Here is a 23,901-nt window from a genome sequence, read left to right on the forward strand (position 1 = left end):
ATAACCCAAGAACAACTCGAAACCTAATAAGAAACATTTGATCATCAGTTGATTAATGGGTTTGAAAATGGGCCTGAAATATCCAATGACGTCAGCACACGTGATCTATGCGTATCATAAACTAAACCCGACCCATCAGATCAAAAGTATCTCCACCCGTTAAAATCCGTTACGAGAATCTCCGCCGTTGATTGTAATGACTTTTAAATAGTTTCCGAGTCAAAGCTGTATGTTGTGATGGAAACAAAACAAGTAGAAGTTGCATATATCATAATAACCCCTTTGATTCGGTAAGCCATTGGAGAGAGAGTCAGAGACCTCAGGGACTCAGAAGCAGACAAGTTTTGATTCTTCTTCGGCCGGGACTTTTACTGATTTTAAAAACATCGAAGAAGAAGAGGAAGAAGATAAATTGGGAATAATTTTCTGGGTTTTCGATTTGGGTGAAACCCTAGGGGGCTTGTGTGAATCGTGATCAGATGCTATTGAGTCGACGATTAGAGAAGAAGAAGAGTATTATAGCAAGCGAACAACACCATGATGAACACTTCTAATGGAATGATATCTGGCCCATCTTCATCGTCTTCACCTGCGGCGAATCCTCAGTCTCCCGGAATTAAGACTTATTTCAAGACGCCTGAAGGGAAGTATAAGCTTCACTACGAGAAAACACATTCCTCTGGTCTCCTTCACTACGCACATGGCAAAACGGTTACTCAGGTTAAGTTTTTTGATTTAGGGATTTCTTTTGGTATTTGATACTTTGATTCGCTTCTCTAATTGAAGTTTTTTTTTTTTAATTCGATTGGAATGAGTTTGGGTTTTGGAATTAGTATCGATCATCATGAATCTGTTGATAGTGAAATATGTATTAGAATGCATAAGGTTATTTAGTTGATCAGTTGGTTTCAGTAGCATTTGCTTACCAATGATGAAATTGAGAAATTTTTGTTTATTTTTTTCAGGTAACACTAGCACAGCTAAAGGAAAGAGCTGCTCCTACGACCCCAACTGGTACTTCTTCTTCGTCCTCGGGTTACACTGCTGGTAGCGGATTCCGTTCAGCAACAGCGAGGTTGCTAGGCACTGGAAATGGGAGTCGTGCGCTTAGTTTTGTTGGAGGTAATGGAGGGGGCAAAAATGTGAGTGCTAGTTCCAGGATTAGTGGCTCTTTCGCTGCTTCTAATTTTACCACTTCGATTACAAATACAAATTTCGATGGGAAAGGAACTTACTTGGTCTTCAATGTGAGTGATGCTATTTTTATCTGTGACTTGAACTCACAAGACAAGGTAACTTACTTCTCTTTTTTGTTTTTCTTTTAATGATTTAGCTGTATTGTTCTGGTTTTTTTTTTTTGTTGTTGGATGTAATGGTTTAGGAAACTTCTTTAATGTAGGATCCTGTAAAGTCTATCCATTTCAGTAATTCAAACCCTATGTGCCATTCTTTTGATCCGGATGCTAAGGATGGGCATGACTTACTTATTGGGCTAAATTCTGGGGATGGTAATTCACAAGTTTGAGCTTACCATTTTTCATCTCTGATCTAGATGCCTTTTCTCTTGGATTTATTTGTTCTGGTGTGTTATTGTAGTGTACACGGTATCACTGAGACAACAGTTACAGGATGTCTCTAAGAAGCTTGTTGGTGCACTGCACTATAACAAGGATGGTTCTGTGAATAACAGGCAAGATTTTATCTTTTTCGTGTATTTATTTTTTCCTCCCACATTTTGACTGTGCTATACTGCTATTATTTGTTAGTGACACTTGACGAATCGATTTCACATTAACTTTTTCTAAGGATCTTTTTGTGTTCCTCGTTTTTACTTCTGCTAGTATTTATGTCAGCGCAACAAAGTTATATAATTCATCGTCTGTCATTGTAATGGATTGTGTTCTAGGAAACTCTCAGTGACAGTAGTTTAATTAAATTATAACAGAACAGGATATATTTCTTAGAGGAGTACGTTTTTGAGTTGGCTAAGTTGAAACATGAATCTATTATGGTTTCATGCCTTATCTAAGTTCAAAACAAAGTTTGGTGCTTTGTAACAGTCGTTGCACTAGTATATCCTGGGTGCCTGGAGGTGATGGAGCATTTGTCGTTGCTCATGCTGATGGCAATTTGTACGTGTATGAGAAGGCAAGCTCAAAGATGGAATTTTTAACTTGCATATGACTTTTAACTTGTCTGATTTTGTCTAATGCCTGATCCTAATTTAACTTAATAGAATAAAGATGGTGCCACTGACTCAACATTTCCTGCTATAAGAGATCCTACACAATTTTCAGTTGACAAAGCAAAATATAGCAAGGTATGTGAGTTTTCAACCATTTCATTAGATCCTTATATAGGTGCTGGAAGCACATGGTACATGCCTAGTCTCTAGTAGTATCATCAGTTGCCAGTTGTCTTAATAAATTTTTGTATTACATGTTTGGTATGAGATATTCATACTTTCTTTCTATCATTGAGCATATTTCGATGTACCATTGTTCATTCCTGTGTGTATTCATGCAGAGTAATCCTGTTGCGAGATGGCATATCTGTCAAGGTTCAGTTAACAGCATTGCATTCTCAAATGATGGGGCACACTTGGCGACTGTTGGAAGAGATGGTAAGGCGCCTCTTTTATGTCGTATGGTCTTTTTCTTTCTCTATATATTTCTTTATTAAGCACTAAGATTTCTTTCCATTTACAGGCTATCTTCGCATTTTTGACTTCACAACCCAGAAGCTAGTATGTGGTGGGAAAAGTTATTATGGTGCTCTGCTATGCTGTTCGTGGAGGTGATGGGATATAATTCCTTTGGCAACTTTTTTTCTTCATTGATGTCACAAAATTTGTCTTAAATAGATGTCATTTGTGTGAGCATATTATCCCAGAATGATACTGTTTAGTGACATTGTGATCCTATTGACACTGACAGTATGGATGGAAAGTACATTTTGACTGGAGGTGAAGATGACTTGGTTCAAGTGTGGAGTATGGAGGATCGGAAGGTCGTGGCGTGGGGTGAGGGACACAATTCGTGGGTAAGGTTCTTGATTTTCAGTAAGATTTCTTTTAACATAAACAGCACTTGACTAATGTCGGAATGGTTGCTCTCAGGTAAGTGGAGTAGCTTTTGATTCCTACTGGTCGTCACCAAATTCGGATGGGTCAGGAGAGCATGTTATGTACCGTTTTGGATCAGTTGGTCAGGTATTTCTTCATGCCTTTACCCATTTTTCTGGTTCACTTTTACATTTAGCAAAGAATTGAAATGTGCTTCAATTATGGGTGTTCCGTTAAAATTATCTATATTACTTTGATTGGCTTAATTATTCAAACTCATCTCATTTTTTTTTTTATCATTTCAATGATGAGGAAAAACAAAGATACAAGAGTTTATTAGAAGATAGGTTCTTAGGCTGATCAGAAACTAAGTGGAAATCTTATGATTTAATCACAGTATTGTAGCTTCACAGGGTCTTATCGTGCATCTATCCAGCTTTGTTCATTAGCAGATCAACTTATGAAAACTGAGGAGATAATTTCCATGTGAAACTGGAGTGTTTGTTAGAAAGTGGAATGTTTCATTGTATGTAGCAGTGTTATGAAACTGAGGAGATCATTTCAATAAACATGTTGCCTGAAAGTCTCGAGTGTCTAATTTAATTTGCTATAAAAAAAACCATAGACCCCTACAATAAAAATCTCTTGAGTCTCCTATATATATGATCATGGAAACCTTTTTGCCTCATTAACTCTACTACTTTCCTCTGCTGCATTCCCAGGATACACAGTTACTTCTGTGGGACCTTGAAATGGATGAGATCGTAGTTCCACTTAGGCGACCGCCGGGAGGATCTCCCACTTACAGCACGGGAAGTCAGTCAGCTCACTGGGACAATATCATACCAATGGGAACTCTTCAACCCGCTCCTTGCAAACGTGATGTTCCAAAGCTCTCACCAATCATAGCTCACCGAGTTCACACTGAGCCCCTCTCTGGCTTGATGTTCACACAAGAATCAGTCGTTACAGCTTGCCGAGAAGGACATATAAAGATTTGGACACGGCCCAGTGACTCAGAAACACAATCCAACAGCTGCCCAGAAGCAAATCCTACAAGTGCCCTCCAGAGCACAAGCTCCCCTAAAGACAACAAAACTTCACTGAGCAGCAAGGTCATCAGTGGTTCTAGTTTCAAGCAATGACAGAGATGCTGTCTGAAAACCAGGTGCTATTATTTAGTCATGTTTCTCCTTCTTAAGTGAAAAAGAAAAAGAAACCTTAAAGGAAAAGCCCTGTGAATAAAATTCGACTGGGTTTTGTTTTTTATTCTAAAAGAAAGATCAAAATTTGAGCTCTGACTGTAAATTGGAGGCTGACAAAGTTTGTGGGCATAGAAGAGAATATATGGGTGAGAGACTAAAGAGAAATTTCTGATGTGATTATAAGAAAGAAAACAAAGTGTTGTCTCATCAGCTAATATTTCCACTTTTTGTGCTTTAGAAAGAAGTCACTCTTTATTTTCATGCTTTTTGCAAACACTAAAACGATTCCTTCTCTGTTTTATTTTTTTCATTTGGTTTCTTGGAAATAATGTTAAGGATATGTATATTATACAGCACCAAAAGAATCAAAGATAATAAAACTCCAAGTCTTTAACAATGCAACAATATCTGTGAAATCTTGTTGATCATATTCCAAAATCCAAAGTCACATTGCCTCGTGACTCGTGAGTTTCTCTGAGACGCATTCCTTTGGGGTAAGGACGTAAGGTAGGTGCCATGTCAACAATTTATGTTGCCATTCACGGATGATGGGTCCTCTTCCTTTGTTTTCGAGTTTTAGAGCTTTCATGATATTACTTCGACTTACTAGAGGTTTAACATTCCAAATACCCAACATAAATGTTTTGTTTCTTCTCAAGTTCAAAATCCAGGCTCTTCCCGCCGTTACCATCATCCATACGCAACAGCAATATATAGTGATGTTAAGGGGGCAACACGCCACAAGTCTTTAATTTCTCGTAGAAGAACCCCTGTGAGTACTCTTAGTCTCGATGTAGCCGGGACCTCTGGATCATCAAGTTGTACGTCGTTATTCTTCAACTGAAGAGGAAGAATCAACGGTATGAATCTCTCCGGCCGCGGCACTCTGTATATGAACAATTGTTTCAGCGTCACTGCTCTTCCGCTTCATGGAGACTTTGAAAATGTAGTCGGCAACGGGAACGAAATTTTCTGTTGGTATCATCCTTGTAAACCCATTCCCCTAAACGGGAGAGACAGAGCCGCCTACAGAGCGAGCCAGCCTTCTTTGTTTCCCACTGAAGACGCATCTTCAGTGTTGATATATATTGTCTAGGTTCACACTCAATCATGCGGCCCTGTACTTCATCCTTCTCTTGTGAATGTAAATAGTCATTGAACATGACAAGAAATCTACGTAAGGGCATGTTGTCGATTGCGATATCAATATCATTAGATTCTTGCCTCATAGGCTTGTCGCGCACCCAACCACCGACAACACGAAGTTGCGTGTTGGGGACGGCAAGAAGAAGCAGATCAAATATTACACGTTCGTTCTCAGTGAGAACGATCTCTTTTAGATCCATGCATTGCTGCCTTCGCTATATCATGTCTCTGGACAGAGTCTGTAGCGCCGTTATTTTAGCATTATTACGTTTCTGCTCCATTAGATGAAATATTTTGGGTTAAGCTCTAAATATCATGTTAATCTAAGATATTTAGAGCTTCCTTGATCTAAAGTTGTGAATTGGATTTAAACAGTTATAAGAAATATATCATCTTTATAATTTTATTCTTTGTGACAGAGGATTCTGCGGAAACCATCAAGATCCGACCTATCCATGGATGATCTCATCTTTGCTTCTTACTCCATCTGAAACACTCGAAGCCTAATATCCATTGTTTTAAGACATAAACTGATTTCAGTTCTTGTAATTATGTTTTCCCTTACTCTTATCAATTTCTTTCAGTTATATAGAGGATTTTATGTTCTGAAAGCATAAGTATTAATGTAAACCGAATCGATACAACATAGGTACAACATATCTCAAAGATTAGATCTTGTAATTTTAAAACAAGATTCATACTAAAACAAGAGAAACAGTTAATTAGACAATCGTGCATGATTCATCCAAATCTCAAGCAATAGTCTTTCACCAATCGTGCATGAACCAACTGCTTTTAAAGGCACACAAATTAAACAAATAGGTTAGTTAGGTTAAAATTACTAGTATCTTATTAGTTACAAATTATGATTGCAGATCTTACCAGCTCGTATAACCTATTCTTCACGTTCGTCTCAAAGTGTATGTTCTTTGGATCATCGAGATATGTCTCAGGATTTTTGATCTTGGCCTCTACTGTAAAAATCTCAAGAGACAAAAGCATTTCTGGATGAGCATCCCATAAATTAATCACCTTATAAAGTAATGGAACTAAGAAACTGATTTGTTTACCTTTCTTCCTCTTCTTTGCCGCCTTGGTTCCACATAATAAGAGACAAAACAATGTTGCATTAATATAAGCATCTCGCAGACAATCAAACTGATGAAAGTTAAATGTATTTTACCTTTGCTTTGACTCAAGTGGAGGTGGCTGTGTCTTCTTCCTCTGGAGCATAAGAACTGTCCTCACTGTTGGATTTGTCTTCAACATCTAATTGACCAAATGCTTCAATATAATCACTGACACTGTCACCGTCACCGTCTTCCTCAGAAGACTCCTCCTCCACAGGCACAGCTTCCTGATCTTTCTTCTTTTCTGGAAACATCACAAGCAAACGAAACAGACTTATCTACAGAAAGCAATTAACATAAAACAACTCAAGTGATGAAAATAGCTAACAATGGGTGGTGGTTGAAACCTAACCTTTGTTCTTGCGTTTGCGGGTTGTCTTGCCTATCTTGATCTCAGAGCCACTGTCAGATTCTGTTTCAGTATCTCGCTGCTTTCAGAATAAACACTATCCTGGTCTTGATCAGAATCCTCCACAATTTCCACTTTGACTTTCCCCAAAAAATATCTCACAGAGTCGTCAAAACAAAAGAATCTCTAAGTGATGAAGAAAAGCTAACAACTGCTTTAAACCTTTGTCTCTGCCTTCCGGGATTGCATTCGTCATCTCAGGTTTAGAAGGACTGTCTGTGTCGTCACTGCTCAGAGACAAAGGTTGGTTTAACCACATAGTTAGCTTTTCTTCATCACTTAGATTCTTTTGTTTTGAGACTCTTGAGATATTTTTTCAGGAAAGTCAAAAGTGGAAGTTGTGGAGATTTTTTCAGGAAAGTCAAAAGTGGAAGTTGTGGAGGATTCTGATGAAGACGAGGATAGTGTTTATTCTGTCTCCTTCGTCCTCTTCCACTTCAAAGACTTCGCTAGTCTCTTTACATCCATCGCTGCGGTAGATACTGACCTCAATATGTGGTCACCATTATACACGAAGGTCAAAAAGTCTCCGTCGTTAAGAGTGTTATCGTCAACGAATTTGGGCCATCTTTGTGCAAAATGCACTTCATCTCCCCTTATCTTGGTCGCTACGTCCCAAGAGCATCCACCAGGTCCTTGGAGTATCACCTTTTTGGGCAAAAGACGTGGAAGCTGATCGTAGTAGGAGACTGGGATCACCTGCTCATTGCAAAAGGCCAACACTCAAGAAATACTCATAGACTCTATAGGCAAGTCAGAGAATGTCATCCAAATTCAAAGTCAGGTTGAAACTTCTGACCATTGCAGAGGTTTAAAACTTAAAAAGTGTCAACTTTCAAGAACCAGACAAAATCAAAGCATACAGTCTCAAGAAGTCAATCCAAACCCTATAAGAAGCTTCTCAGTAAAAAAATTACAACTTTTAGCATCCAGAGAGAATTAAAATAAGCAGACAAGCTTCTCAAAGCAGGACACATGTATAGAATCTATTCATCAACAGGAAAACAGGATCTGAGCAAAACTACCTCTACTTTGGTAGAATCCAGTCACAATATTCAAACATTTCCATATTTAAGTTTATAGAATAGGCTGATTCATACAGAAAAGTTTTAATCTTTACTCATCAGTGAGAAAACAGAGGAAACCAAAGGGGTAAGAAGAAACAGAGCAAAACCCTAGAAACGGCAGAGCAACATCTATACTAACAGGAGCCTAAATGCAGATAAACCCACAGAAAGAAAGAAAGAAAAAAACCACCACCGGCACCATCAGAGATAGTTGTAAGAAACCACAAGAGTAAAAAATCTTTCAAATTCAAGAATCGTTTGCTCATGTACAAAAGAAACCTGAAAAAATAAAACCAAGAGAGAATATGTTACCATGGAATCTGAGCTGAAATGGGCGACGAAAACTTTGAAGAAACGTGGGGGAAACTGGAAATCAGTGGCAGCAGCCATTGAAGAGGAGGACATGTTGGATCTGTGCTTCCAAAGAGATAAAAACTAAGAACAGAGAGAGAGAGTGAGACCATGTACAATGATTTTTTATTTCAACATAATAAATCTCAACTTTTAACATTTTATCTTTCTTCCACCTAATGATTCTACGCCTAATCATTTTATCTTTATTCCACCTAATCATTCTACATCGGAATCAATTTTAACCTCTCTAATAGTTTTGTTTAATAAAAATCAACACTTTATCCCACTATTTTCATTTTATATTTTTATTTTTACTTAATTTAATAACAACACATTTATAGTAAAAATTAAAATTAATAAAAGTTATATTATTATTTTTTAAATTAAATTTTATATTTTTAGCTAATATTTTAATATAACAAAAATAAAAATTATTATTATTAAAACAAATAAAATTACACAAACTTGAAATTCGGAAAATACAAACACACAATACAGGTACATAACTTAATTAGGACAATCATCTTAACTTAAATCACACACAAAATTCTAAAAGCTTCTTTAATCATGGAACATCCCGAATTTTACCCATATGTGTTTGACTAGATCTGCTTGCAATTCATGATGGACATTTGAATCACGTAATTGACATCTAGCACGCACATGATTTGCAAAAGCAGGTAGCACCTCGGTAGAGAATAATTATGGTGTACTAGAACCACTTGCCTCAGACTGATCATAATCGGTCCAATATTGCACATATGTATCTCGCTCATCCTCAACAATCATATAATAATGTAATATAATACATGACCGCATGATCATAGCTCAATCGGCTATATCCCACAAACGTGCTGGTTCGTGATTTATTTTAAATCGAGCTTGTAAAACTTCAAATGCACGTTTGATGTCCTTCTGACATCCTTCTTGGTGTTGTGCAAATAATTTGTCTGGTTCACTTTGAAGAAGACAAATTGATTTAACCTGATTTCTTCGGTTCTGTGGAGTGTATGTAACTTCTGGATGGGTGCCTACAGTTTGCCTAGTGCATGCCTAGATGAGATAAATTCTATGTGTTCTGCGTTTTTGTGGTCAGGAACAGAGATGAATACTCGCAAAGCAAAAGTTTCTTGGTTGGCAGTTTGTAAGCCAAAGGCTGAGGGAGGTTTGGGGCTAAGATCACTTCAGGAAGCTAACTTGGTGTGCTCTCTGAAGTTGATATGGCGGTTAGTTTCTCATGGAGACTCTTTGTGGGTGAAATGGGTTAATTCAAATTTGTTGAAGCAGGTATCTTTTTGGTCAGTAAAGAGTACCACAACACTGGGGTCTTGGATTTGGAAGCGCCTACTTAAGTATCGAGATCTAGCCAAAACGTTTTGTAAGGTGGAAGTGGGAAATGGGGAACAAACCTCCTTCTGTTACGACAACTGGTCGGAATTAGGCACTCTCTCGGATGTGGTGGGGGAACGTGAACCCCTGGATATGGGGATAGCGTTGCAGAGTACCTTGGCTGAGGTTTGGGACCATTGTAGACGAAGACGACATCGGGTTGACCAGCTTAATGCCATCGAGGAAGCGTTGCACTTGCACTAGCAGCAACGTCAACCACACCCTGATCGTGCGGTTTGGCGTGGGAGAAATGACATTTATCGGCCAAAGTTCTCTACTAGAGACACTTGGAATCACGTCCGAACAACCTCAAGCACGATTGCTTGGCATCGAAGGGTGTGGTTTGGTCATGCAACCCCCAAATTCTCTTTCTGCGTTTGGTTAGCAGCTCTTGATCGTTTATCAACAGGGGCTCGAATGGTTGCTTGGAATGGAAGCTCTGCAGGCATGTGTGTCTTCTGCCAAAATGTTATGGAAACTCGGAATCATATTTTCTTTCAATGCTCTTTTGTCTCTTCAGTTTGGTCGGCACTTGCGGAGGGTCTGTTTTACAACACATTTCTCGAATGATTGGGTGACTCTGCTTGATTATCTGTCCAATCCGCGTCTGGAGCTGGTTCGGGGGTTTCTAAGCCGCTACGTGTTTCAGGCAGTGGTTTATACGATTTGGCGTGAACGAAATGGTCATCAGCATGGAGTCGCACCACAGACTGCAGTGGCTATTATCTCATGGATCGATAGGCAAGTGAGGATCGGTTACTGTCTATTGGTTTACTGGGGGATCGGAGATTCGACGACGCTTTACAACTCTGGTTTCAGTCCCGCTCTTAGACTCTGTTTTGATTTGTTTTTCAAATTTTAATTTCTGTCCTACTAAATAAGGGGAAATGATCTAAAAATGTTGCACTAGTTGTAAAACAGTTATTTTCTTTTGAATATAATTTAACATTTTATTCAAAAAAAAAGGAAGACAAATTGATTTGACGAAAGTTGGATAACAAGGATAGATACCATCAGCTAGAAAAGTTTTTAAAAGTATAAAGAGCTGATAGGAAAGTATAGGAGAACGTTACAGTGAGAAATGAAGTTTTTTTGTGTCCAAATGAAACAAAAGTAGTCTCTATATATAGATTTTTTTAAAATATAAATTTTGATATAAAATTCTTTTTAAAAAAAAAAATTGATTACAATCAAATAATTGAGTGTAAATAATTGAGAGAAGATAAAAAAAAACACCAAAATATGGATAACCAATAAGAAAACAACACATAAAAGAAAAAAAATGTCGGTAAAATTTTTTTTTATCTCACCACTCTTTCCAATCACAAGGTGACAATTATCACTAAAAACCTCACTTCCTTTGCATTCAACATGTTGAATTTATTCAATTGAAATTAATCTACATCGATTTTTTATTTTATTCAACATCCCCGTTGGAGACATTAAAATGTTGAAAAAAAAATTCAACAAGCCCATTGTTGATAGTCTGAAGCCTAGTAAATAGAAAAAGTAAGGTCAAATTATAAGAGAGAGTAGTACATTGAAGATGAGTCAAATCAACGTTTAAGTTTTTTGGAGAGAAAGAATGTACAATGCTCAGTCCCTCGTATTCTGCGTAACACCTTCAAAAAAATTTTTTGAAAGAATTACTTAGATATTATCCAAAAGTTGGTTTATTCCTCATATGTATACATTTTCTAAAAATTGCTCAGATATTTAGTGTTCTGGGTGTAATTACAATTAACATCCTGAGTTATTTTTTACTTTTTATTCCGAAAATATTAAAAAAATACACATCAGCAAATGATTTCACGTCATTATTGATAATGAACATCTGATTTATATTATTTCACGGCTGAGTTATAATACTTTAGAGAAAACTAAAGGTCTCTTAGATTCATATGACGACTGAGTTATAATGCTTGGTGGCTGACTTATAACAATAAATAAGCTGAAAGTGAACGTCCGATTTATATTACTTCACGGCTGAGTTATAATATTTAAGAGAAACCGAAAGGTCTCATAGATTCATATGACGGCTGAGTTAAAATGTTCCGTGGCTGACTTATAACAAAAAATAAAAGTAAACAGCTGAATTTTATTACTTGACGGCTGCGTTATAATACTTAAGGGAAAACAAAAGGTCTCTTAGATTCATATGACGGCTGAGTTATAATGCTTCGTGGCTGACTTATTAGCCATTTCATCCTTCCTCGCGTTCAATCTGTAATCATCGAGAACAAGCTTCACAAGCTTGTCGTGCCTTGTTTCCGCATCTATCTGCACAACTCCACACCCTTTATCATCGGTGTTAAATACATATTTCTGTTTCTTTACCCAGTTACCAGAAACAACAATTATCGGAACTGGATCCATGAAAGCAAATGAAGAAGAATGAGGAAAATTAATAAGAATGAAGAAAATTAATAAGTGAAGAACAAGATGAAGAACAAGGTAAATAACAAGGTGAAGAAGATTGTAAAGAACTTCACTTTTGAACCAGGTGAAGAAGATGGAAGTCGAAAAAACGACGTTTCGTATTTTCGGAGAAGATGATGACATGAAATGATGACATAGATGATGCTTCCGAAGTGGCAAGTCAGCCACCAAACGAACATGTAAATCAGCTTAATTAAATCAGCCATCAAACAAGATTATAACTCAGCCGCAACATGAATACTATTACAGTAATTAAAAAACAAAAAAATAGCTGCCAAATTCAGCCGCTTAATTTCATAACTCAACTGAAAATTTGCAACTCAGCCGTATCTTTTAATAAGTCAGTCGTAATTGAATGATATTCTAGTAATTACTCTTTTGCTACTAAGTCAACCGTAAAATGGCCGAGTTGTCCGATAAATAAGCTTATAACGGCTGAGTTATAGTGCTTCACCATAACTCAGCGGTAACGACATCTCATAAGTCAGCCGTTGTTCATAACTCAGCCAGCCGGAAAAAGTTAATTCAGCCGTGTCGTAGTGATAACTCAGCCGAAATTTTGACAACTCAACCATCAGGTGAAAACTCAGCCATAAGGACGGCTGAGTTATAGCATAACTCAGCCAGATTTCATTAATTCAGTCGTAACGGTTGGCTGAGTTATGCTCTAAGTCAGCCGTCCGTTCTAACTCAATGTTTTTCCATAAATCAGCCGCAACATATTGTAACTCAGCCGTCATTACCTCTGTAACGCGATAGAGTTATTTAATACACGTCAGCAATTTCTGACGTGGCGTCTAACGTGGTAATGACATTTTTGTAATTACGTTTTTCTTGTAACATAAAACAAGGGCATGCTGTATATTTTGAAAATATCTGAAATATCCTAATAATAATAAAAAAATTGTTGGTTCTGATAATATCACCTAAAATGTATGGTATCTGAGTAAATCTCCCTATTTCTTTTCTTCTTTTAAACGATTTGATCTCCTAAAGCTTAAACCGCGAATCTAAATGCTACTTTGGTCCGGTTCATCCTCACAAACCGTATAAGTAGATCTCTGTTAAACCGGCTTCTTATGAAGAAAATATACAGAAATTGTGTAATTCACTTCACTTTATTTCTCTTTTCCGTTTTACCTGACAAATCAATCACATGAATGTATCTTGGCACTACATACATTACACACAAACACATGCACACAAACTATGTAAAAGAAAGAAAGAATTTTAGGGAAAAAAATCAAGAGGACGAGCTGGCCCGATGCTAGTAGTAGACATCTCTTGGAACATGGAAGTTTCTTCAACATGCCACTTGATATGCTCAATTTACCTTAGAGTTACTCTCTCAAATTAAGAGATCAATTGTAGTACTTAGGGATCGAATCCACAAGAACTCTAGATTCACACAATAGATTTAATATTCTTTTAATTATGCTAAACATAAATATTGTAATTAAATTGCAAGATTAAACAGAAAATAAAAGAGTTGTAAATTCAGAAAGATTAAACGCTAGGCCTAGGGAAATTCTCAGGAAATCATGGAAAATCAGATCAATTAATTAAGCATGCAAGATTCAACAATTAAGCACCGTTCTTGAACTCTAAACACAATTGTAAAATAAATAAGTTCTCACTGCAAATATTATCTAAATTTAAAACTCAAAAATCCAAATCTCTTTGCAAAATTCAAGTTAAAAATCAGTAATAAAATCAAGTTTAGATAAGTTCACAAAATCACTAATTCAAATCTCTTTGCAAAAAGTAATTTTGCTCACCAAAGGTTTTTATCAGGAAAATCAATTATATTCTCATATCAATTAATAATCCTAAGATCTAAATCGAGATGACTAATCAAAGATCTAGCATTAAGAACAACCTATGGTGAAGAACAAGAAAGATAATGAATCCTAAATTAACAGATCTAATAATCCATGAAATCCCTAATGAGAAACCCTAAAGCTAAGAAGCAGATCTACTCAGACATAATCAATGAAAAGCAAAACATCTTGTGAATAAATTGCATTAAGAGATTAAAAGAAGAAGTAAAGGAGTTCTGAATCTTCTCTGAAGGAATCTTGATTCTTCTCTCCAAAAGCTCTTTAAAAATCTCTCATGATTCTCTCTAAAAAGTTTCAGGAAAAAATAAAGCTTAGGTCTAAACAATGACCATAAAAATCCTATTTATATTCCTAAACACGTCAGGGACTAATGATGCAAATATGGAAAACTTTGGGGCAATTTTGTAAATCTTCAAAACTTGTGGGAAAACTTCCAATTCTTCTGTTGGATGATGCATCGATCGACACCATCACTTGCATAGACCGATGCATATCTTTGAACGTGTCTCCCAACTTCACAGCTTAGCCTTAATGCTTAAATGTGCTCCAAATCCTCTTATTTAGCTCCATTATGCTCTCATCCATGCTAAATCCTATAAAGACTCAAAAAGACTCTAAAACACCAAAAAGAATCTATAGATAAGACTTATATCATTACTAAAAACACCTAAAAACCATGATATATCACCACTTGAGGATCTCTCTCGCATATCTCAGTGCACTGTCGACACTATCACTCTCCAAGCTCACTTGGGTAACAAACAGCTTTGGCCTAAAGCTCCTTCCACGCATCGAATACGGTTCCAAGAGTGAGTCATACAATCTCTTGAACTCATAACCAATGTAATGGAAAGCACGCTGAGACATTGGAGGGTTGTGCCTGCTCGTCTGGTTCTGACTTATCAACGGGTTGAAGTCTTCGAACCACTCACAGGTTCTTAGAGGAACCTCCTCGGTTTTTTTCTTCTAGGAGATCAAATATGGTTAGAACCAAAAGGAACCTTTTCTTAGACAGGGTCGGGTGATTCACCATGTTCTCGAAAAGCTCTCTGTTTGCAATCATCTTGTTCACAAGATTCCCGTCACCGTCTTCTATGTATTCTCCATATATAATCTGTTAGTGAGACACAGAATATCACCAAGTCAGCGTCTTCAAACATTTCCAGCAATTTCCAGTTTTCACCAAGGCTTCTCGGATTTAACCGGATGAGTTGGTACCTTAAAGAGAGAGAAAAACAGAGAGAGATTAAGTCCAACGATTTTTCATATAGTCTGAATAGAACTAACTTCATGTTTGGATCGTGTTGTTAGTCGCTCTCAAGAGTCTCTTCTTGAGAAGTTGATGGGAATGAGAAGTCCACACAAGAAAGTGTAAGGGTATAGAGAAGCACAACACACTGATTCACACTTGGAACGCGCCAAGCCAACGCTTTTCTATTCAATCTTATTAACAAAATTTATCTTTTACAAGGATACAATTTTGTCTCGGCCCTTACTCAACCTATTCTACCCAATAGGATTGAACCCGACTAAGAATGAAACTGACCCCTCTTCTCTTTTCTATCTAAACACACACCTGTGTAGATCTAAGAGAATAAACTCACCCTCTCTCTTTTTAGCTGAGAGATTAAAACTCACCCTCTCTCTTTTCTATCTAAACTCTCACCAGAGTAGATCTAAGAGAAAGAAAAAACAATTCTCTGCGCACTTAATCACCACCCTGATTAACGTCACAGAGAACTGGGAACACCCCTTCTAAGCCTTATTTTTGTGGCTTCGAAGTTTACAACTGTATCAATATTCTAGAGTGCTCAACTTGGCTCGTGGCCTACTCCTAGAATATATATACACGATTTGAGAAACCCTAGAAGGCGAATCTCCAAGTATCACGGGATAAGGAAACTGCTTGTTTCTCAGCCTTATCCTTTCCTTAACTGTTGCGGAGAATATTCTTCATATCTCCAGACAAACGGAAACTGCTTGCTCCTCAAGCTTATCCTTTCCTTATTTATCGCAGAGAATATTTTCCATATCTCCAAGTACAATCTTGTCTCTATCTTCAAAACCACGTCAACAGCCTTCCTTGACGCATCATCACATCCACTCACGTCTTTCCACATCAGCTCACACATCCATGTCAGCAACTCGGGCGTCTGTGATCTGATGCAGCTTCCTGATTGGCACAACGCTCTGTTCGGCACAACGACTTGTTCCTCATAGCGAGTTGTTCCAGAATCTGCATTTACAATCTCCCCCTTTTTGACTGAGTTTGATACTCAAGCATCTCTCTGGTTCAACCTGAAAAGACACTCCAACAAACACAAGCCAAAAACAGAACAAGCAACAACTAGACAAAACATCAGACATTATCTAGCAAAATTAACCAACAGCTTGTTCAAACAGAATTATGCATAAGAACCTAACAATCAGAAACCCCAGCGGGCTGCAGCGGAAACCATGTTCTTAATAATTCTCTAATCCAAACTTAATCAATTGACATATTCTCAATCATTAACAACCTAAGATCAATAACCACCACCATCCTAAGATCAACCAATTAATAAATTAAGTCTCCCCCATAAACAATGATTCTCCCGCTAAACTAAGTAGCTTCAAGAATTCTCCCCCATAAGTACAGAACTCCTTATCATTAGGCGTTGAACAAAACACAAAACCAGAATCATTCTCCCCCAGCTTGAGTGATCAACTAAGTCAAAAACAGACATATGTATCACAACAATATACTGAGTTATGGGAATCACTTACCTGCTAACAGTGCTTCGCATCCTTAAGCACTTTGATGATCAGTCAAGTTGCCTATTGAAACAGCTTCTTGTTTGTAGGCATGTTGACTATCCTTGCAACCACAACTGGATGTTGGGCAATAGGACACTGGTAGCCGAGAATTCGAACAGCAGATAGCACTTTGGTCGAATCACAGTGTGGATGTGACCATACACAAGCTTTGCAGGAAAAACAGCATCTTGTGTATCATGATCTATGCTTTCAAACTTCTGCTTCACTAATCAGATGAGCTAAGCACATATCACTTCTCCAATTCATCATCTGTAGGGAACTCAAACATATGATCATCTGTTAACTCAACTATCATCAGTCTCACATGTCTAATACCCGTCTAGCCAGTTACTCCACCATAATCAAATAGAGTGTTGATCGGTCTTGTGAGACTCCAAATGCACAGTTCCTTACAAGAACAATCACTATCTTGATCAAACCCTTGACAGTTGACAGATTAGCCCCACAAAACACATATACCTTTAGATAAGTAAGGCTTAATCTCAGACACAGTTTTTCAGAAGCCCAGCAGCTTCAAACATCTTCATACATCATCAGTGAACCCAACCACAAATGTTCGTTCTTCAATGGATGTATCACGATTCTAACAACAGAGTATCACACCTCTGTCTTCATTGCTGATAACATGTCTCATCACAATCATATGCACCTGTAGGTCATCAAGGGGAGATGATCACATGTCCTCTTTTGTTGACTCCACGACACTGAAGTTTCAACACACTTATGTAGATGTACCACTACGAAGGATCGATTCCGCAGGCCGTGACACAGTCTTCTTCCCCTTTGTCTTCTTCGTGTCTTGTTGCTGAAGACTCGGAACAGGACGCTAAGCTTCAAAGAGCTGATGAATACGACTGGGAAATGGTGGACGAAGCCCTGACTTAGCTTGCAGACCCAGCTGTATGATCTGATCATAGATCATTCTCCCAAAATCAAACGGGGTGCAATGCATGATCATGTAGATCACCATGGCTCTGTTTGCTGAAATGTACCCTGTGTTCACCGTGGGAGACCAGTTGCTGCAGCATATCTTATGCACATCCTTGATCACCAGGTCCTTGATTGCAGTTGACACCAGCTGCTTGCAGGTCTTCACTTTGCCACCAGATAGAAAGAGAGCAAGATCCTCCTCCATAATCGCAGCTGTCTGTAGTCTTTGTTCGCGTACATCAACCGCCGGAAGACTGAACAAGGCATTAATGCGGCTTGGGGAAAATTCATACACCCAATCTCTGACAAGTACATCAACTGAGTTTTCTTCAATTTTAATTGCTGGAAGATTTGCCCAGAACTCATAGACAGCATCAAAATCATAAGACCCGATTTGAGTGACAGTTTTCAGCTGACCGGCTTGATCAAGCAGCTCCCTAACTGGATCATCTACTTCCAGAGAATAGCAAACCTCAGCAGCAATGGTTCGAGAAGCAAAGAAACCATACCTTCGAGCAGCATCAACGGATATGAATCGTTTTGAGTCAAATCCCTTTGAAGGAGCCCCGCGAGACGATAATGCACACGTCAAACAGCTGGTGGGACATAGACACTTGCTTTGTAGCACAATCCATCTTCTGGTAACAGTCCCTTGCATCAAATACATTGATCAAAGACGGAACTCTAATGAATAACCACCTGTTGTACACACATGAAATAACAACTTGCAAGCACAATCTTCTGTCTAGGAGCACTCATCAGCCTCCAGTACATGTAGCTTCATTCCTTCGTATCATGGAACTGACACTATACTCATTTATCAATACAAAATGAGTATCAGTCTTTCGAATCGTCCTCAGATGCATGATGACTCAACAACAATCCTCTAAAGCCCTTTCACAACTTGAACCAGGTTGCAGTAACAGCTACTTCCAACCCTTCAGAACTCATGGGACACTTATTTTCACCCAAATAATTAGATGAACACGCAACTCTTTGATCTTACTTCCATGATCAATCCATCACTCAAGTTGTTAGACCCTTGATCCATTGCTGCTCTCTGGAGTTTACTTATTAGAGAGTCATGATCATTCCTATAAGCTGAAACAGATGAGCTTAAACCTGAAACACTTAACACACACATCAGTGCACACTTGTTGAAAACATACAAACATTTCTTATCAACAATATTTACAATCAGCCTCGTGTTTCAACAATCAATCATATGAATTTAACTACAAAACATTGATTTTGCAACACATTTTTTCTTTTCAGCCTTTTATACACAACCTCAGACATCCAAAACATAGTTAATCACAGGAAGTGAGGGAACCAGAAAAGCAATAGACCATCAAGAGCACTTGTATATTAATTTTACTTCTTAAAGTAAGCGGCTTTCATACCTTGAGATCTGTTATGTGAGGTGTGCCAACCACTTGTTTAGGACTTCACCAGAAGCTACCACAACCTTTTGTGAATCTTCAAAGAACAGCTCTATGATCAGTGGCTAGTCTTTCGCTCTGGCATGCCTTTGATTCTCATGGTTCATCATCAACGTGAAGTAGGCAGCTGGAATTTCCTTTGGAGAGTGCATTGATAGGAGTGTATCAAGTCTTTTTTTTTTTTTTTTACTTTTCATTATACACTACCTTAGAGCTTAGATCCAACATGCATGAATGATCTTCACAGTTTGATGATATGAACGATCTTCTGCTGAATCTCCTGATTTCTATCAGCGATATCACTTGACTTCTCAACCGCGGATATTTGTGCATTCCCTTGTTATTATTCTTCAGGACTCTGTTACAGACGTACCAGCCACATAACTCTGTTTTTTTTTTAAAGTTACAAACAACTGGTACTTCTTTCAGAATGGAATGCATAATAATGCCACTCCTCAGCTCTTTGACCTCCTTCTTCACGACAACGTTTTACGAGATCCCCATATGAATTGGCATGACAGGCAGCTGTTTTCCACTGATTCTTCGTTTAGACAGAGTGTTGCTCTTTTATACATTCTAGGAATTTCATGGCCTGTTCTGATGCATGTCCCTGTATATGATCAACACAACTCACATAACATATTAGATCCCACAAACACCAATGACATTTCTCAGAATCATGTGTTGATCCAAGTCCAAGGGTTTTGTAAACAAATCAGCAATTCGCAAATCAATACTCTGATGTTCTATTACTTATCAGTTTCTCCACAACTACCCTATGAATAAACTAATATTCAGGATCCTATAATTGTAATTCTAGTATGTGACACATGATCTACAACAATATTAACAAACAAACAATTATCACACAACATTGATGCAAGGTCTAAGAATGTACCGTACGCTGTTCTCAATTGTTTGATTTTCATCAGGTGATGAAAACAAGTTCCCAAGGCATTAACCTCATATTTAAAAATTGAACGAGGTACCTTGACAAGCTTCTGAGCGTAGCAGAAGATCAGATTTGTTCTCAGAAGGCAACAGCCACAGGATCCTTCACAATGACTCAAAGAGCGAGATCTCTTCAGGTTTCTGCTAGCTCCTTTCGTCAACACCAACCCTATGTTGGATGTGCCTTTAAAATACTTGACAATCCTTTTAGCAGCTCGTATGTGTGATACTTTACGATCATGGATGTGGCTTCATCTCCACTTCTCTGTAACTCATATGCACTGATCAAACCTTTGGCATACTTGCATTAGTATATGAATATTTCATCATCTCGTGATGAAGTGAATGTGTTTTGTCTAGCGAACTCTCCTTAGAGCTTTGTACGACCAATCGGGCCTTGTGCTCCACAACTTTTCCAACTTGTCCAACTTCTGTTTTCCACAATCGTCACCCATAAACAACAAAGTTCCTTCAGCATAATGAATTCATCAGCCAAGCACTGACCTGCAATAGCATCTACAGACCTAGTACAACCTCTGTAGCTTCACCCATGTTTCAACTTAACTCCATTGGCAAAGCTCTGACATGCAACGCCACTAACTGCATCTGAACAACTCTGTGTAATAGCAGCAGAAACAACAACTCTGCCCTCCTGAATCCTTCCAGCAGCTTCTTGATGGAAGTGATTCTCACAGTTTTCTGAGTGCTACAACTTACACTTGACAAACAGCTAGTTAATACACTCCTTCTCAGATCATGTCTCTAGACATCATAGAACTTTGCTGATTGAACTCTTTTGTTTGTGGATTGGACGACTTCGAAATATAACAGCTATTATCAGAGCGCTGACCTTGGACTCAAATATTGTCGCGCTCATCAACCACCTGACATCTTTCCTTGGTGAATGTAACAGCTAAACCTTCGTCACACAACTGACTGATGCTTAATCAGATTGACTTTTAGACCATCGACAAGGTAGACAGATTCCATAGTGGGCTGGTCTTTACCTCGAGATACACCTCTGCCTCTGATTGAACCTACAACTTCATCCCCAAAAGTGACCTTGTCAGCTGAGCCTTCTTCAAAGTCGTATAGCCTTCCGTGATTCACAGTCATGTACCCTGAACAACCATAGTTCTTCAATACAACAATCTGTTGACCATGAACAATGTGCAAAACATAACGGTTCATGTCACTCTTCTTGAAGTTTACTCGCATGTATCTTCGAACATTTTGTAACACTCCTTCAGATGCGTGAGTGGTATAGTACAATCCAGACACTCAAAGCAGACAACTTTGTGGAGGCTCTGACTTGCATAGTAACAACGACATGTTCTTTTGTTCAGATCTTAGATACTTCACAGTCTTACCCTAACTTCTAATATTGTCCTCTTCTTCCAACCTTGTGGAACTTCTACTGGACAATGACACAGTTTCCCTCTCAGGTTGTTCATAACAGTCATCTGTTTAGTCTTCTGCAAGTTGAACTGAGACACCCGTTTGACAGCCTCACCTCTATGGTTCCTTATGCCATATTTTGCAATTATAGTACCCTCGTGAGTAATCAGCCCTCTGTGCAGATCTTTTGCTCCTTTACTCATCTTCTTGTTATTCCTTAGCTGATCCTCAAGGCGTTGTCTCAACAAAGACGAAATGACTTTTCCTCAGACAACAATTTCTCAAGAGTGGAGACTCTACAAAGCAGCTCTTCTTTCTCATACACCAGACCATAATTCTCCTTCTTTTGCAGAATCAGATCCTTAGACAGAGCGATGACTTATTTCTCAACAGATAAGCTAGCCACATCATCCTTAGGTTTCAAAACAGACTCCTGATTCTCATCATCTTCTTGGGCTGAACCAAGATCACTCCATGTCAGACAAAATATCGAATGACCACAGCCTTAACGGTTGTAAAACTTCAACACGCTTCTTCCTTCAAGTGCAGAACATTCTGATTGGAAGTGTCCATAACCTTGATAGTCAGAACTCTGAGATTCTTTCTCTACACCAGATCTGGATGATGAAGATTGACACTGACGTTGTACACTCTTCAGCCTTCCGAACTGCTTCTTGCTCAGTACTTCCTCATTACCTTGAACAGACGTCTGAGTTTCTACAGTCTTCAGAGTGAATGATTTCTCAGCCTTCTGATCATTCTTTCTCATATGCAGTTCATCTGTCTGAACTAATTTCACACACAAATCAACCTTTTGTTCATCAGAACTTAAGGCACCTTTATCATCAGATTTGTGAGAAAGATATCCATGTGATAAGCTCCTGAGAAATTCCTTGACAAACCTCTTATCCTTATATACCTTCTTCAGCACTACACCTTCCTCACACGGCGAGCTTAGTTGACTGTTGAAATGACAGGATAGTGAGACATCAGATTTTTCCTTCTTCACCCTTCTGGTTTCCTCAACAAAGGCTTCCAAAATATCCCAAGCTTCTTTCACCGACATACACTCTTGTACCATCGCGAACAGATCCATAGGCAAGCAGCTGAAAATAGTAGATAATGCTTCAGCGTTCTGTTTTCCCTTTAACTTCTCCTCAGCCGTCCACAGCTTACAGGGCTTTACTACAGTTTCTCCTCTCATGTTCGTAAGTGTTGGAAGTGACCATCCATCTTTAACAGCGAACCAGGCTTCCATATCACGACTTTGAATCATCTGTCTGATTTGTGCTTTCCAATCATCATAATACTCAACATCAAGCTTCAGCGGATTGTTCTCATCAATGAACTGTTGTGGATTCTCCATACCTCGTCTCAAGATCTCACATGTTGAAAAGATACACAATTCTTTTATCAGGCATCTGCTCTGATACCAATTGTAAGGGTATAGAGAAGCACAACACACTGATTCACACTTGGAACGCGCCAAGCCAACGCTTTTCTATTCAATCTTATTAACAAAATTTATCTTTTACAAGGATACAATTTTGTCTCGGCCCTTACTCAACCTATTCTACCCAATAGGATTGAACCCGACTAAGAATGAAACTGACCCCTCTTCTCTTTTCTATCTAAACACACACCTGTGTAGATCTAAGAGAATAAACTCACCCTCTCTCTTTTTAGCTGAGAGATTAAAACTCACCCTCTCTCTTTTCTATCTAAACTCTCACCAGAATAGATCTAAGAGAAAGAAAAAACAATTCTCTGCGCACTTAATCACCACCCTGATTAACGTCACAGAGAACTGGGAACACCCCTTCTAAGCCTTATTTTTGTGGCTTCGAAGTTTACAACTGTATCAATATTCTAGAGTGCTCAACTTGGCTTGTGGCCTACTCCTAGAATATATATACACGATTTGAGAAACCCTAGAAGGCGAATCTCCAAGTATCACGGGATAAGGAAACTGCTTGTTTCTCAGCCTTATCCTTTCCTTAACTATTGCGGAGAATATTCTTCATATCTCCAGACAAACGGAAACTGCTTGCTCCTCAAGCTTATCCTTTCCTTATTTATCGCAGAGAATATTTTCCATATCTCCAAGTACAATCTTGTCTCTATCTTCAAGACCACGTCAACAGCCTTCCTTGATGCATCATCACATCCACTCACGTCTTTCCACGTCAGCTCACACATCCATGTCAGCAACTCGGGCGTCTATGATCTGATGCAGCTTCCTGATTGGCACAACGCTCTGTTCGGCACAACGACTTGTTCCTCACAGCGAGTTGTTCCAGAATCTGCATTTACAGAAAG

General features: G+C 38.4%; 2 protein-coding genes and 1 pseudogene across 3 annotated transcripts; 2 read left to right on the top strand and 1 right to left on the bottom strand.

Annotated features, from left to right (window-relative positions):
• The first annotated feature begins 148 nt into the window (after positions 1 to 148).
• On the top strand, positions 149 to 4,528 carry LOC104711900 (putative catabolite repression protein creC). The gene is made up of 11 exons (XM_010428678.3): positions 149 to 720; positions 966 to 1,292; positions 1,400 to 1,508; positions 1,597 to 1,690; positions 2,061 to 2,148; positions 2,237 to 2,320; positions 2,527 to 2,623; positions 2,709 to 2,796; positions 2,937 to 3,042; positions 3,119 to 3,211; positions 3,787 to 4,528. The coding sequence occupies exons 1-11, from the start codon at positions 538 to 540 to the stop codon at positions 4,207 to 4,209; spliced, it is 1,692 nt and encodes a 563-aa protein (XP_010426980.1). The 5' UTR covers positions 149 to 537; the 3' UTR covers positions 4,210 to 4,528.
• A 1,483-nt stretch (positions 4,529 to 6,011) lies between these two features.
• LOC104715629 (B3 domain-containing protein At4g34400-like) lies at positions 6,012 to 8,521 on the bottom strand (annotated as a pseudogene). The gene is made up of 6 exons (XR_015566265.1): positions 8,334 to 8,521; positions 7,319 to 7,653; positions 6,898 to 7,080; positions 6,486 to 6,789; positions 6,298 to 6,389; positions 6,012 to 6,204 (listed from the first exon to the last, which is right to left on the bottom strand). The product of XR_015566265.1 is annotated as a B3 domain-containing protein At4g34400-like (transcript).
• Positions 8,522 to 9,398: 877 nt separating this feature from the next.
• On the top strand, positions 9,399 to 10,626 carry LOC147938979 (uncharacterized). Its single transcript, XM_087465826.1, has 3 exons — positions 9,399 to 9,662; positions 9,759 to 9,890; positions 10,174 to 10,626. Exons 1-3 carry the CDS (start codon positions 9,399 to 9,401, stop codon positions 10,624 to 10,626), a joined length of 849 nt encoding a protein of 282 aa, XP_087321952.1.
• Positions 10,627 to 23,901: the final 13,275 nt, after the last annotated feature.

This window comes from Camelina sativa, chromosome 9 (genome assembly GCF_030686135.1).
Source record: "Camelina sativa cultivar CO46 ecotype springtype chromosome 9, ASM3068613v1".
Taxonomy (NCBI): Eukaryota; Viridiplantae; Streptophyta; class Magnoliopsida; order Brassicales; family Brassicaceae; genus Camelina; species Camelina sativa.